At 39.3% G+C, this 16,839-nt stretch overlaps 1 protein-coding gene across 7 annotated transcripts in view; it reads right to left on the bottom strand.

The window, feature by feature from the left end:
* Musk (muscle associated receptor tyrosine kinase) overlaps window positions 1–16,839 on the bottom strand; it is a 113,096-nt gene that overhangs the window by 53,210 nt on the left and 43,047 nt on the right. For 4 of the 7 annotated variants that reach the window (XM_008831112.2, XM_008831108.1, XM_008831107.1 and 1 more), the window contains exons 6-7: window positions 14,261–14,290; window positions 7,031–7,155 (exon numbers count right to left, since the gene is read on the bottom strand). In XM_008831112.2, the coding sequence (XP_008829334.1) occupies window positions 7,031–7,155; window positions 14,261–14,290 (155 nt within the window). The remainder of the gene's footprint in view (window positions 1–7,030; window positions 7,156–14,260; window positions 14,291–16,839) is intronic. The other 3 variants (XM_008831110.2, XM_008831113.2, XM_008831111.1) reach the window with 1 other exon arrangement.

Genomic DNA, 16,839 nt, shown 5'->3' with positions numbered 1-16,839 from the left:
TCCTGATAAGTGAGTATGTATCCAGACACAACTACAAGAACCAGGATAATGGAAAGGAACCAGGGAGGTAAAGGAAAAGAAATAACCTGAAAGAGAAGAACAGTAGGAAACAGGCCTTAATAAGGGAGATATGATAAAAATGGGGTTATTTTAAGGGAGGGGGGAGGAAACGGTATACAAGGAACCTAGGGGATAAAGGGAAAGAAGGAGCTCAAGAGAGGTATGAGCTTAGGAGAAGGGTATTAAGGGAGAAATGGGAAAAATGGGGGCACCTTAAATGGGGAAACCATGGTGGAAGGGTTAGACAATGCGAGAGATAAATAATGCCTAGGTAGTTAAAAAAAAAAAAAAGAGGGAACCATATTAGTCTAACAACCTACTGACAAATTATACATACAACTAGATCAAATAATATAATATATGTCTAGGCAAGGTTTCTTGGTGAATGTTTGGTCTTTGCCCAAGCTCTACCTACATGGTACATGGTAATTAAAAGTAACAGACTGGTGGAACTAACATTGGATGTTTAACAGCCATACTTTGAGGCCTATACTAGTTTGGTCAGAGGGACATAAAGGACAGTTTTTGCTTCTTGCCCTCCTAGGTCGACTAAGTTCCAGAGGAGTATGAGCATCTCTCAAAATGTCCTGTAACTGTGGTGAGTCACCTGTCCTTTTGATCAAGGAGGCTGTGGAGACAACACTAGATGGACTTGAACCAGTGTCCAGTCGACAAAGAGGAGGGTCAACACAGAGGAAACATTTCCTCCATGCTTCCAAGCAAAGCCAGCCATGGTGAGCAGGACCTTTGACTTATCTTCAGATAGATGGAACTGGTAAAAGAAAGGTGCCAGGGGCTCCTCCCAAGCCCATGTGACCCCTGATGAACAGATCCTCAAACGACCTTAAGAGTAAAAATAAATTGGTTTATCTGGATCAATTGTAGGGCCTTAAACATCCAAAAGGAAAATATAGCCCAATATTAAAAGGGTCAATATAATTCTTTAAGAGTCTATATGTATAGCTAAAGGCTACATAACAAGAAACATTGCCAGACAGGAGATACGTTCCTTTGAGTTATTGGCCAGGGGGAGTCCAAAAGACTCCCAGACAGTTACCCAGCATAGAACTGGGAAAATGAACAGCAGACCCCAATCTTATCTAAAGGACTATTGACAACTGATTGCTGCTAGATGAGGAACAGCTGATCTTTCTAAAACAAGGAACTCTAGATAGGCTGACTAGATTCAGTGGATGGACAAGCACTGGGGAATGGCTGGGGACACTGACAACACAGTAGACAGTAACAGGGATGACAGAGTATATGGCCTCCAATGAGAGGGGGGAGCTATTGGGAGGGTACCATTTGGGAAGTGGTTATATAGATGAATAAGATTGTTTGGGATGTTCTGTATGATATACACACAAACAAATCAACAAATTACAAAAAGACATATTTGAGGAGGAAGCAACAAAATTCACTTCATGTTAATCAGTAGAGTTATAAATATTACCATTGAAATCTACCTGATGACCATGCTCAGATGCCAAGGATCCAAGTGTAACTGACTGTGATTAGTAATAATCAGATACATAGAGATTAGAGACACATGTGCAAACACCTAAGTGTTAATAGCATTAAAATGAGTCTTTCTGTAGGAAACAGCATATATTAAAATTAAATGGAGATTTTTTTTAAAGGTTAAAAACTCATTCAGTTTTATCTCTTGCAGGGTCTTTAGTGAGTTCAATATTATATAACTGTATTAATTCAACTGTGAACCTAAACATTTACAGCCACTTTTGAAAGAGATGTACACTTGCTCTGGAAATTGTTACTGAATATGTTAAAGCTGTAATGAAATACTTCTAATAATGTGGTTATTAAATAAATTAAAAAAATATTATTTTATTTTAATTTATGTATATGAGTGTATTGTCTGCATGTAAGTGCACCTGTGTCCTTCAATACCTACAAAGATCAGAAGAGGGTATCAGATCTCCTAGAATTGGAGTTACAGATGGTTGTTAGCCACCATGTGAGTACTGAGAATTGAACCCAGGTCCTCTAGAAGAGCAACCAGTACTGAGCCATCTCTCCAGCCCCACAATTTCCCTTTAAAATATGATGGAATATCCTTGATATGGCAGTGGGAGTTGACAAATGTTTTTTGTTGTGAAGTAAAAGATTAAAGAATCAATTCAATGCACTCCTGGTACTCATACCCTGTACATTACAAATAGAGGCCTGCCCTTTGACTGGCCTCTGTCAGATGACCTATTACCACTTTGAACATCCTACCTGAGAGAGCTCATGATTCCCTGAGAGCTTGGGCATGCCAGAGAGCTGATTACATTTACAGAGTAAATGATGGGAAATAGCTGCTTTTGTTTACTTGGTTTAGTAGGTCTTCTTGTGTCAGTGTGACCTCTGGAGCCAGTGACTAGCTAGGGTGTGACATGTCGTGTGAGCATTCCATCTATGTAGTAGATGCTTAGAACACATTCGGAGCATCCAAGCCAGGGTGAACTTCCTTCATCTAGGCTGTCATGTATCATTGGTGGGAGAATTAAATGCTGTCTGTGCAGCTTTGCATGGATAGGAAGACCGATTCCCTTGTACTGATTTTAATTGGTATCCTTTTCCTGTGATTAACTATAAACATGACTATAACCAGTTTTATGAGTTCTGTGGGTCTTTTAGAAGAAGCTTCAAACATGAATGTGATCTTGGGAATCCAACACATCTACATTTTGGAGACATGATGAACAAATATCTAAAGGGTAGAAAGGGGCTTCCCAGCTGCTCAAGAGGAAGAAACAAACGGGAGGTCATGCCATCTGATGAGCTGGACTCACAGAGTTTCTAGATAAAAAAGTTCAATAGAAGACCTGATTAGAGCTACTTTTAGTCTTCCCAAGAGGACCTTTAACAGATTGATTAGACTCTATCAGACAGATTTCCATCATACAAACTGGGGGACTAAGCAGAAGATGGACAGCCTGAAGAAAGAATATCCTGGTGTTGCTTTGAATGTCTGAAGAACCATGAATGTGTCCCTTTGAGAAAGAGTCAGCTGGACAAAATTTAAAGGTCAAAGAAAAAAAATAATATCCAGTTTATACTACAGTAAGTCATACCTGTTCAATACCTGAATGATGATGATCATAATCTTAGCTCATAGCTTTTAACTTTCATTTTTTTTCTAAAATCCCAGCAGACAAATGAAGTCTAATATTAAACAACACATGCTCAAGGAAAGATGGAAAGGAACCAAAGTCAAAGAAAGGCATTTTCAGCAATTTTTGGAAGATAAAAAGAGATGTAGTTGGATTGGCGAACAAATCAGCATCAAATAAGTGACAAAAATTGTTCACTAAAGAAAAGGTCTATGGAGAAGAGAATGGAAATCTTTGGCCCTAGAGAATCATGGAGATTTCAAAGATCAGGTAATTGGCTTAGAGATTTACTGAATTTTAGTCAGCTGTCTCATCATGCTGACCGAATGCCTGACAGAAAGCAACTTAAAGGAGGAAGTTTATTTTGGTCCACAGTTTGAAAGGGTTGCGGCATCACAGAGGGGAAGGCATGGCGGTGGCAGTGTGAGGTGGCTAGTCACACTGTGTGCATTGTCAGGAAGCAGAGGGAGATGAGTGCAGGTGCTCAGCTCTCTTTCTCCTTTTCGTTCAGTCCTGGACCCCAAACCCATGGGTTGGCATTGCTTACACTCAAGGTAGGTCTTCCTTTCTTGGTTAATCCTTTCCGAAAATGCCTTGGCAGACACACTCAGAGGTGTGTCTCTTCGGTAATCCTAAAAAGCCAGTCAAGTTGACAATTAAAATGAACTATCATGGTAAAGTCCTGGAAGAATATGTACACACACTGCTCAAGGCTGAGGCCTATGCTCACGAACTAGAGGAACTACAGGTTGTGAATGAGATTTTCTGCTGGAAATTCCCATGAGACACACTTATGTGACCATTATAACCCGAGAAGAGTTTGATAGATTAAGTAAAGCTCCACATTTCCCTCCATAAAAATAGCCAAAACAAACAAACAAACAAAAAACCAGAAAGATTGAGTAGTAGATCTGAAGAGAGATTGCTCAGTGGTTAGCACTGTCTGCTCTTGTAGAGGACCCAGGTTAGGTTCCCAGCACCCACATGGCAGTTAACATCCAACAGTAACTCCAGTTCTAGGGGATCTGACGCCCTCTTCTGACCTTCACAGGCATTACACACACATGGTGTACTTACATACATGCAGGCAAAACACTCATGTACATAAAATTCTAAAAAGTAAATTAAAAATTTCAATAAAGAAAGATGGAAGTTTTCAGAGTGTTTTACTTACTTTTGTTGCTGTCATCAAAATACCTGACAGAAGCAATTTAAAGGAGAAAGAATTTATTTTGCCTCACAATTTCAGGAGGTTCATCCCACTGCTATAAGAGTGGCATGGTGGGGCAGCCCACTTCACATTGCAGAGGACCAGGAGGTAGGGAATGGAGTAGCTAGGCAGGCTGTTTCCTTTTTCCTCTTTAATTCTATCCAGGCCCTGAGCCCGTGGAAGAGTGCCACTCAACATTCAGAGTGGGTCTCATCCCCAACCTCTGCCTCAGTTAATACTCTTTGCAAAGGGCCTCACTCACAAGTATACCCAGAGATGTGTTTAACCAATTTCCTTGGTGATTCTAAACTTAGTCAAGTTGACAATGGAGCCATCCCAGAGAAAAAAATCAATGAATAGGAGTCTGACTAGAAAGAACGTTGAGGAGAGAGAAGCTATCTTCAAAGGTAGAGCAGCGGAAAACACTTCTGAATTTAAGAGAGATTTGCATCTCACCGTCCTTACTTCAGGCTCTGCACCAATGAAAAATATGCAAACTTGCCAGTCAATTCCATAAGGCTGGCACGTCTGTCAAGGAAACATGATCATGAGAGCCCACTAAAAGAACAGACTGTTCCTGCTCCAGAAAATGGATACAATAAATCCTGACCAGAAAATAGAACAAGATGAAACTGCACAGTGAAACAAGAAAAGCAGTGCCTTGTGGAAGGAAGGGAAACCAGTTAGAGTGAAATCAGGAATTGATATAATTGATGACAAAGTATTGTATTTATTTTAAATACATGTACATCAAAAGCAATTATGACATTAAGAAAATATTTTTGTTTAGCTCATAAAGGCAATTATAAAACAGATAGTAAGTACAAAAAAAAATAAATAAGGGGACAGTGCCCCCCAAAATGACAACAATAATTCTGATTAGGTTCCCTTTTCAGATTCTGAGAAACTAGATTTTTCAGATGAAACTTTACATTAAAAGAAAAAAAAAACTGAACATATGTAAAACAAAAACAAACAAACAAAGAAACAAAAAAACCTTAGGGTATTATTCTTCCCCTGAGAGACTTCCCAACTTCAGAAGGTTTGAGCTTTCTTTTGGATGCCCTTAAGGAGTGAAAAGACAAATTAAAACTCATAGTTTGAGAGATGGCTCAGTGTACTTGCTGCTCTTGCAGAGGACCTGGGTTTGGCTCCCAGCACCCACATTAAGAGACTGGAAACCTTCAGTAACTCCAGTTTCAGGAACTCGGATGCCCTTTTCTGACCTTTATAGGCAATGAATGTGTATGGTGCACAAATAGACATGGAGCATACACATAAAAATATAATAAAATAAAATAAAAACATGGAGCTCATTTAACACTATAGAGAATAATTAGAGACACAGAAAAGTATGATCTCCACAAACTAGGCATCAGAGTATATCAATGGGAGCTAAAGTGAAACATTCCATACGAAGTATTACAGCTCACATTATCTTCCAAGGAGCTTAAAACCTTGAGCTTGGTTTAAAGTGGCTCAAGACAAGTAGCAGAACTTAGACCCTGCAGAATCAAGCAAAACTTCTTTCCAGAGGAATGTACCTTCCTCTAGACCCACATTAGTTTGACAGTTTTATTCCAGTACAATGAATAGTAAGTAATCAAAGATAGGTAGGCACCCGAGGGAACAAAGCACAATGAATAAGAATCAGTGGGAAAAACAGAGACAAGAAACATACCTGCAGTTGAATCAATTCCACGGCAGACAAATAGAAATCAAAGTTGCTTCAGGAACCTGCACAGGCCTCTAGGACCCCTAGTGGCCACACGCACTCCTTATCTCCATGCTCACTCCGTGTTAACCACATAGGCCTTGCTGCTCCTCCAACACACCATGCACACCCTTATCTCAGAGACCTTCTTCCCACACGGTCTACATAGTGTCTTTTCTCATCACATTTAGATTTTTCCCCAGATGTCTTTGTCTCAATGAGACTCAACTGCTCTATTGAGAATGGAATCGGTCACCTATGATCAAACTTTCTCTTTTCCCATCTTACTTATTATTCTTTTTTGTAGTAGTTGACACAGTCCACATCAAATCTGTTTAATTTTATTGTCTGTCCTTTCCTATCAGAATGGAAGCTGTCGGACAGCAAGGAAAGTCTCCCGTTTTGCTTGCTATTGTTTCAACAAGGCCTAGAATAGTACTCAATGCTCAGAGGCTCAATGCATTTATAAAATGAGTAAGTGCATGCTTATGTGTAAAGTGCTTAGAGGAGGGACTGGCTCAAAATAATCCTCTAATCATATTAGCTATTATTAGCACCATTAAAAATGAAGAAAAGTATATTGAGCTGGCAGAGATAGGTTCTAATTTGGGGTTGTCATCAAAGTAGCCTCTAGCAGTGAGCTGATGGTTCACTGGTTCATTTTATGGAAATTATTTTACTTGTGAGCATGGGTTATAACTATTTCTATTTTACACAAAAAAACAAAGAAAGTATTTGACTGCTACCCGTGATACAGGAAAATAAGCCCCCAGTGGTTTCTATGGCAATGGAAAGTTTCCAAAGATGGTGGAAGTAAGACCGATGATAGATCTACAGACCATGGAAGCACTACATGAACATGATGTGTCCAGACGTTTGCCACCGGTGAGTCTTCCCTAAATAAGCTCCCAGTCACATGACACTCACAGCGTTTCCATTTTCAATCCAGCTGATGGTGGGGACCGGGATGCCCGTTGCTGTGCAGCGTAGGGTTACAAAGGAGCCAAAGGTGACATTGTGGGATTCAGGAGCCCGCAGGATTCTTGCAAAAACTGTTAGAAAGACAAAAGGTGTGAGTGTGAGAGATTGTCCATTATGGAATGGCCAAGCTAGAGTGGACTTTAATAACTGCACTCACACTGTGTGCCGCCCCCCGACCAGGAGAGTGTGATCAACCCTTTGGGCTTCCATGCCCGGCCTCTGAAGTCTTTGGCCAGGATCCTGCATTGCTCATCTCCCCAGGACACATTGAGCTTGCTTCCAGCACAGAAGCTTGATGCTGTTCTTCCTCAGTCTAGAACCTTCATCCCCAGGTCTTCACATGGTGAATTCCTTGTGTATATAATTCAGGTCTCTTTTTAAGGGAAGATTTCCTAGAAAGGCCCTCTTTAATCACTCAACATACATTCATCTCTGTTATCCTGTTTTGTTATCTTCACTGACTTACTACTAGCTGATACTACCTTGGTTACTTTGTGTTTATCTGTTATTCACCTTTCCCACTGGACTGTCTTAGCTGCTTGTTCACTGTACCCAGTGCTTAGAAACATCCATGGTAAAATGAACACAGGACTGTTTCAGTGAATTCAAGAAATAACTAATTAATACTTTATATCCTCACCTCTATCAAAATGGGAGGAAAGACTAAAATCTGTCACACTTCAGGCAATGAGGTGATATATTGGGCATAAAGGAAAACAATATTTTAGATAAATGTGGGGAGGAAAATAATTTACATTTCTTTCTGGTAACACATTTTCACTAATTAAAAAACAAGTTCTTTGGACTTGTCAGCTTTACCTTTAACTAGAGTGAAGTTGAAGCTTGGAATTAACAAGAAACCGGAGAGTACTTAGGATCACAGAATTACTGGACTGGAGAGATGGCTTAGAGTATAAGAGCACTGGCTGCTCTTGCAGAAGACTCAGGTTCAAATCCCAGTACCCACATAGTAGCTAAGAACTGTCCACAACTCCAGTCCCAGGGAATCTGATGCCTGCTTCTGTCCTTCGAGGCCACTGCATGACATGGATGCACTTATATACATGCAGGTGATATACTCATACACATAAAATAAAAATAAATAAATCAAAATTTTTAAAAATAGAATCACAGAATAAGCAAATTTAGAAAAAAATTCTAAGAAGGACCAGATTTCTGCTGTTCTTTATAGATGTGAAAAACAAATCCCTTTTAATTTGATTTGCTTCTTCAAAATATTAACAGTGATGGGTAATTAGCCTGGTCTCATATGTCTTCTGCTGTCAAATCCAGTTTTTTAAAGCTATTATGAAATAATAGATGGTTTCCCAATATGTTGTAAATATAATATTTTATTTCTTGTCTGTTGGTTTCTAGGGCTTAAGGCCAGAATATGACATGTCTAAATCTCAGTTAACACAGTACTTGAAGTTCTTCTAGTTCATTGAAATTCATGGAGTTTAGATTCCAAAGTTATAGAGAGATAGTGTGTACTAGGCAGGGGATTCACAGAACAATCAGAGCAAGTTTGGAGTTCATTAAGAGTTGATCTGGTTGCTGATAATCTCTTGGAAAGAATTACATAATCCAAGATAAAAATGTGATTTTTTTAACAGCAGGATCCTTTTGTGAGTTTGAGTCAGTTTGCTTTCTTCTCTTTTGATACTGAGGATTGTAAGATAGGAAAAGAAGAGCCTTTTAAATATATAAATGTTGGTTCCAAAAGCCAGGAGACTAGAAGAGCAACCAAAGTGCTGTCTTCAAAGGCAACAGGTAGTTAAAAAATAAAATTAAAAAATACTGGCTGTGAAACATGCAGTTGAATCTGCCTCTCAAAACCAAAATTGAGAGATACAGCTAGGGATACAGTTCAATTGGTATAGTGCTTGTCTAAGATGTATGAAGCCCTGGATTCAGTCTCCAGCACCACATAAACCAGGTATGGTGGTATATACCTCTAATCCTAGAACTGGGTGGAGGGGCACAAAGCTTTAACACTGCAGTGAGGTTTACAAGCAGGAAAAGTCAGAGGCAAGCAGGTTCGTGTTCATTGTGTCAGCACATGTCCTAGGGTAGCTGTGCTGGGCTGCCTTCTTCACTGGAATCAAAATCTCCTTTTCCTCTTGTGTGCCTGAACCCTTTTTCTTTTTCTGTTTGTGTGTGTGTGTGTGTGTGTGTGTGTGTGTGTGTGTGTGTGTGCATAAGCAGGAGGATCAGGAGTTCCAAGAAGTTCGAGGCCAACCTGGGCTACAATGTTGGACAAAAAAACCTGGTTTTAGGAAGCCTTGTGTCTAATTACAATCTATAAACACAAAGTTCCAGAACATGCTAAACAACCCTCTGGCAATTGTTTCCATCAAATTCAGAATGCAAGAAATTGAAAATGGCAAATTATTTAGTTCTTTCTATAAATAGTGTGGAGGGGGCGTGATCTGTTACAGACTGGAAGAAATTTAAGAGACATATCATCCAAACACTGTGTAGGGATCTCTTTGGATGCTTGTCCTCCCAACTTAGTCTGAGTTCAAAGGCTGTGTGGACTTTTGACTGAAAACCTAGGCTGTCTGGTATCCTAGCAAGTGGCATCCAGATCCTCTTCTTAATGTTTTCTGGTGACAATAATGGAGACCTAGACTATGCACTAGATTTAAGCCTGTAGCATTTGGCTGGATAGTTCTTATCCGGCTTAGCACTATGGGTTTTGAGTATGAGTCCATTGTAATTAATACCACATGACGCCCATTGCTCTGAGCATTGAAACAAGTGAGATTCTTGAGAGGCTTGGAGTTGGATAATCAATCACATACATACCAGGAAAGTGTTCTAAGAAGATTGACTGTGCCCTTGAATTTGAACAAGAGCCTTCTGACAGGAGATGAGCACAATAAAAACAAAACAAAACAAAACAAAACAAAAAAAACAAAAAAGAAAAAAACCCCAAAAAACAAACACCTGCAGAAGTATGAAATTTAGATGGCTTCTCTCGTTCCCTGTTTTGATTTATGGAGGCAAATGTTTTTATTTGGGAACTTTACATTCTCCTTAGAAATCTAGTAATCAGGGTGGGTTTATTGTGTTCTAGTTTACAGCTTTTCTTTTGGCTGCTCTTCCATTATTTGGAATATCATTTGGGCTCATTGCAAAACCTCTGATGGTCCATAGGCCATATTGCACAACACGGCTAAGCACAATGTGAGATAGTCAATAAATCAGTTAGTCTTCCACAGTTTCTCATGATATCAGACTTACAGGATTCCCTGCTCCACCCCATTTCAGAACCTTCTAGAGGCTCTAGCAGGGCATGCTAAAGAGCATTGCTCTGAAGAGATAAAACTACTAATAAACTGCTATTCTCCCCCAAACTAGTTTCATTGTTAAGTGCAGTGTTACAAAAAACACCAGGGATTGCAGTGAGGCTGGTTTTCCCCACACCCTCACATTCTCTCCAGAAAATAAAGACTCTACCCTCTTTTTTCAGTAGTGAAAGGTCCCTTCAACTCTTCCTTTCACTGTCCCTGTGCTCTCAAAGGAAGGCCCAAATGTCGCTTAAGTCTCCTGGGTTTCCATTGAAATGTCTTATTAGCAAACAGCTTTCTCTCATCTTCATCCCCTTATTGCTTATATTTTTCCACAATACTCATCACTACTTGACAACTGCTGATCTATTTATCTGTGTGTTAATTGTCCCTCTCCTTGGGAGGCAAGGATAACAAGGTCTGGGTTTGTTTTATCCATCACTGTTGGATGACTGATGTGCCTGTGAATCCAAATCTACCTCCAGATGAGACCTGCATGGTACAGGGTAAGTGCTCAATAAATACAAGTGAATGAATAACTGAGTGAGTGAGTGATTTCTCTGATGACATCAGGGAAGGGCGTTGTGTTGAGTATGTGTATCTCAGCTCTTCTTGACCATCACCTTCCCACTTATCCTTCCTATACAAAGGGAAAGGAGTGTGTGTGGTAGAAAGCTCACCAGGTCAGGACCTGGCTATCCACTTATTACATGTGAAATATGAAAGAGTTGGGAAGGGCAAGAAGAATGAGCCAACAAAGTTATGATGGTCCAGTCACTAGTTGGACTTGGAAGTTTTATTTCTCAATCCAGCTTTATTAGCAAAAAAGCTCATGTATCTTTAATAAATTATATTTGTTTCTAGTTCTAAATGTGAAAGTCAAAGAGAAATTTCAACCCTTTTAGCAAGCACTGGCGACAATACTATCAGCTGCAATTAAACATAAATGTCCAACTACCTTCCATGGATTATTAGACACTTGCAATAATAAACTTGGATATAGTTCAATAGTGAATCCCATTGCTTTAGTGGGTAGGCACAAACTGAAAATACATTCTAAGTTATCAATTAAAAAAACATGATATGTTTCTTATCCAACAAAATGTCTATCTTTATTTTTCATTTTGTTTGCATATAATAAAATATGCATATTTTTGTTATATAAACAAGTAAACTGCTTCATGGAAGGAGTTTAAAATTATTTTGTAATTCGGAAGAAGGTAATAACTCTTCTGACATTTTATAACTCCTTTTGCTGTGCATAGGCCTGTTTATCATTCTCCAACTCACTGTGGGAGCCTTTTCATCCACTTTCCTGTGGGCAGCCATATTATTATCCACCAACACCATGAAAAATAGACACAGGCAGTAAGTTTAATATTTGGATTCTGTCTCATGGAATCTATTCATGAGTTTTGGGCTTTATTTCTTTTGGGTAGATTTGCAGAGCTATCTGAAAGTTGAGGCTCCTACATCAAAATTGTGCTTAAGAGCAGCAATTCCCAAGTTCTTTATAACAAACACAGCCATGTTCCCTCTGTCTCATCCCCCAAACCTACCACCTCCAGTTTTTCAAAGTACTTTCAGATCCATAATCAGTTTTATTATTGATTAAGAGGTAGTGTGTGTTCAGGCGACAAAGCCATCATTCACTCTGAAATTGTCCTTGTCACGTCATGAGAGACTCAGGGAACAGAGACCTAAACTGAGTCCTGAAATGATGGATCATCTGTCTCTCTCTCCTAGTCAACAAAGCAGGCCTAGAGGAATTTTTAAGTCTCTGGTCAGTCTCTAAAAGATTCAGTGAGATCACACACATTTTATTTCCCCCTATTCTTTTCCTTCTTTATTATTTTCTATCTTCCTTTGAAGAGTTTTTCAAATGTTTCAAACCAGAATAACTGACAGGAAATAAAGGGAGAAGGTAGATGACTAAAATGTAACCCAGAGTACAGGTTAAATGCTTTTACTTGATTTCTGTTGGAAACAGCCTGATATATAGAAGAAGGAAAACATTTCATATACAGTTTGGGCAACTCTGGAATGCTTTGAGTCTGAAATGTCCCCCACAGGCTCATGTGTTTGAGTCTATGGTGCCTAGTTGGTTGTGCTGTTTTGGACGTTTCTGGATTCTTTAGGACATGCGGATTAGCTAGCAGAACTGGGTCACTAGGGGTGGGCCTCAAGGGTTATGTGCATTTCTGGTACTGGCCTAAGCCCTCTGCTTTCTGACTACTGAGGCGCTTTATCTCCCACACTTGCAGCTGTAGACAGAGCTGCATCAGCGGAGTTTTCCCTGCCAGAGTGGACTGCATTCCTTGAAGCTCTGAGCCACAATAAACTTCTTTAAAGTGCTGTCAGTTACCCTGTCACAGTCACAAGGCAAGAATCTAACATAGTGCCTGTCCCTAATCTGAAATTTTAAAATTGGAACCACTCTGAAACTTTGGGAATGCCAACCTAACTCTCAAGTTTCAATTTAGACACAGGTTAGAGTTCAGATTTTCAGATTAGGGATATCCAACTGGTAAAGTCTATGCAAATAATCCTGAGTCTGAAAAACTCTGAAATCTGAAACACTTCTGACCCCAAGCATTTTGGGTAAGGGATACTCAGTCTACTTACTTTGTGACTGTAAGACAAGAAAGAACTGTTTTAAATAATTCCAGCCCAAGGTGAATCCCTAGAGTCAAACTGTGTTACATGAGAACTTGTGAATTTTACCCTCAAAACGTCAAAGCTTAGGTCAGAATAGCACAAAGAACCAGACTCATTCAAGATGTAAAATGCTTTTTGTGATGGGAAATTTCTTCTACAATAGGGTTTTTTCCAGACAAATTTGGTTTCTGGTTCCTTTTTTTTCTTAACATATTTGGTAAAATATGCATGTCCACGTGAATTAAAAGAAAATAACTCAATTCTATTGATCTGGAGCAATTGCATAAAACTCCTTGTCTGGTTGAAATGTTAGTAACAGTAAAAACCTTAAGCTAGCACTTTAAAGTTTTACCAGTTTTCTAAAAAAAAGGGTTTTTTTGGGGGGGCGGGTCTTTTTGAGACAGGGTCTTCCTGTAGGCCCAGCTCATCCTGGAACTCATTCTGTAGATCAGGCTGGCCTTGAAGTCACAGAGATCACCTGCCTCTGCCTTCTGAGTGCTGGGACTAAAGGCGTATGGCATCATGTCCAGTCAGTTCTCTAAAACCTTAATAGCACTTACTCTCTCAAGAAAAGAAGTTCCTGCTCTGACCTGTGTGGGTTAATTCTCTTACATGTTCATTTACGCCATTTCACTTTGTGTTTCCAGAACTTGGGATACCCAATTCAAACATTTCCCCTGACCCAGTGTTTAATTAAGAAATGTAAATGGGGGGGGCGGGTTGGGAGATGGCTCAGCCACTGGTTAAGAACACCCACATGGAGACTAACAATTGTTGGTAATTCCACTTCCAGGGGATCTGACGCCCTCTTCTGGCCTCCATGGACATTGCACACAAGTGGTACACTTATATGCGTGTAGGTGAAACATATTTGTTTTTAACTAAAAAAATGCAAATGGTTAATAAGGAGTCTTTGAAAGCAGCCCACCTTTCAATGCTCTGTTATGTCATTACTTAATAAACTAATAGCACTTAAGGATGCTTTGAAGCATCCTTAGAAGGTCAGGGAAAATAAGCAACTAAAAAGAACCATGCATTTAAAAAGAAGCAGCTCAGAAAGAAGGAAAAAATACCTTTAGTGTCCTGCTCAGCTTCACTCTCTTCTGTTAATAGAAACAAGACAAAACCAGACACACGCAATAAACACACATAAACAAAACAATGCATCGTGAGAAGGGGCCACAGAACATCAATTGTGCAAGATTAAAGAAGGAAAAAATACCTTTAGTGTCCTGCTCAGCTTCACTCTCTTCTGTTAATAGAAACAAGACAAAACCAGACACACGTACAATAAACACATAAACAAAACAATGCATCGTGAGAAGGGGCCACAGAACATCAATTGTGCAAGATTAATTAGAATCTATTTGCTTCTTATTCGAATAAGAAACAAATGTAGTTAAGGGAAAGTGCTGACCTTTTTTTTGCAAGCAAACTATTGAATGACATAAGATTCCAAATTACTACTTGTCATCAGGCAGTATTATACAGAAAAGAAACTACAGCATACCCAACAACATAGCTCATTCATGCATTTTTATTTTATTGTGGACAATTCCCCTTTCTTTCCAGACAACAGAGTCCCTACTATTCTGGTGAATTCTGGTTCCCTGCTAGCCTAGCTTCTCCTCTTACCCAGCCCTGCTGTGAAGCCAGTGGTGCAGAATGTGGGATCTCAGCTATCATCTCTATGGCAATAGACTCATGTTGTGGTAAACAGGGGATTAGGGGGTTTCTGCAGAACCAGAGCCTTCCACCAACAAAGATCTCAGCTCTCATTTCACCCCCAGAGGCAGCTCAGAGCATAGAGAAGAGCAAATCATTACATTCTGGGAATCCACGGACCAAGCATGTTCTAGAGGAAAACATAAAAAATGTCTAAATTGGATAGAAAGGACTGAGAATCTGTAAACTTCAGAAAGAAACCCTAGCCAAGAAACAATAAAAAACAAATGAATTATTCTAAAATGTTTGCTCTGAACATATCACGTGTAGACCCCACACGGAGCTCTATTTTTCTTTCCCCAAGGTTTATTTGTTCCTGTCCATGTAGACCTTTCTCAGAATTAAAGATTAGCCTGTTGCAATATGTGTGTATATGGAAAAAATAACAAAGCTCTTAGAAACCACTTTTTCTGATGAGGATACACTTGCACAATTCTATGCTGATGATAGATGTATGAACATAGGTTATGGACCATCTTACTAAGCTATTGCCGTATCTTTGTGCTTGAGCATGATTGATGTGACTGGGCCTATTCTCTAGACAAAGAACCTAAGACTTAGGGCAGAGCCAGGAATGCAACATCCCCTTTCAGACATGAAGTCCTCTGCCCTAACCTGGTGTCATAGTGAGGGCTCATTTTCACACTTAACACTAAATCCTCTTAAACTGAAAAAAATATAAAACCTCCAATTTAGGTCTGACTCTCCTGGAACATTCCTGCCTGCATGGAAGCACTTTATTTTTTATTTTCTTGTTTTACAAATCTAGACCAGAGGCTATTAAAAGCCTCTAAATAGATTGCATTTACAGTGAAAGATTTGGAAGTTGTTTGGCAAATGAACCTGAAGTCTAAATGAAAAGAATGGATTTTCACGTCTATATATGTGCACTGTGAGATTTGATTGTAAGAAAAATAAAGATTTTCCTATTCAATTCACTAGTTAATTGGAGAAGAAAATTGGAAGGGTTATCTGTTGTTCTGCAAGAAGAAAGAAAATCGATTCCCTTTTAAAAATAAAAGGAATACATTTACACAGATCATGTAGATCTTATGGAGAGGAACCAGAGAGGAAACTGTGTGGAAGGGCTGCATTCTTTTGGCCACAAGAGTGAAGGGTGACCCGAAGATAACGGGCATTTAACTACATTGACTTGAGTTTTCAGAAGAGGCTGGAATCACACATTCTTCATGCCTTGTTAGATGGCATTGACACTTCCTGCCATCATGAGAAAATGCTTGCAGTTAAAGCAAACCAAACTTGAAGGTGAAGGGAAATATGATCTGGCTAGCCCTGTCTTGGAAGAGTGGTATCTTTGAAAAGTTTGAGCAATAGTCAAGAAAATCATGAAGGGAAAGAATTTGAAATATGCATGAAATAGCTCCTTTGAATGTGAGCCTTTCAGTTTCCAGTACTACTGGTCTATTTCTTATCACAATAATTAGAATCAAGTCTATGATGCAGCATGTAGTGACACAGCACGAAAGTTAAAATGGGCTCTGGGTCCGGGCTGCCTGGTTAGAATCCTGCAGTGAATCCCTATTGGTGCTGTATGGGAAGCTGCTATGTGTGTGATCATGTACTTGCATTTTATTTGTAAATAGTATTAAAAGATGCCTGGTAAAGTGTCTTTGAAGTTGATACTCTTATTTTCTAGATGATAAAAATCTCACCTTTAACTAGCAATACTTTTGACTCTTTTCAAACAAAATTTATTTTTAATTATTCCACTAGATAAAATTCACATAATGATAGAATTGTTTCTCAGCCTTTTGGCTAAGATCAAATGTACATAATAACACACAAATATACAGTGGAAACTACTAATCAAGATGGTGCTGAGTTCACAATTCAAAGTCATCTATAGAGTTAAAACAAATACAGAGCAATATTAGAAAAGATATTATTTACATTACTTAAAAAGATAAGTCACGCTGGGAGTGGTGGCACACACGCCTTTAATCCCAGCACTTGGGAGGCAGAGGCAGGCAGATCTCTGTGAGTTCAAGTCCAGCCTGGTCTATATAGTGAGTTCCAGGACAGCTGGGGCTACAGGGAGACCCTGTCTCAAAAAGA

This window comes from Nannospalax galili, unplaced genomic scaffold, assembly GCF_000622305.1.
Source record: "Nannospalax galili isolate Female #2095 unplaced genomic scaffold, S.galili_v1.0 scaffold1255, whole genome shotgun sequence".
Taxonomy (NCBI): domain Eukaryota; kingdom Metazoa; phylum Chordata; class Mammalia; order Rodentia; family Spalacidae; genus Nannospalax; species Nannospalax galili.
This window is presented reverse-complemented; position numbering and strand designations above follow the sequence as displayed.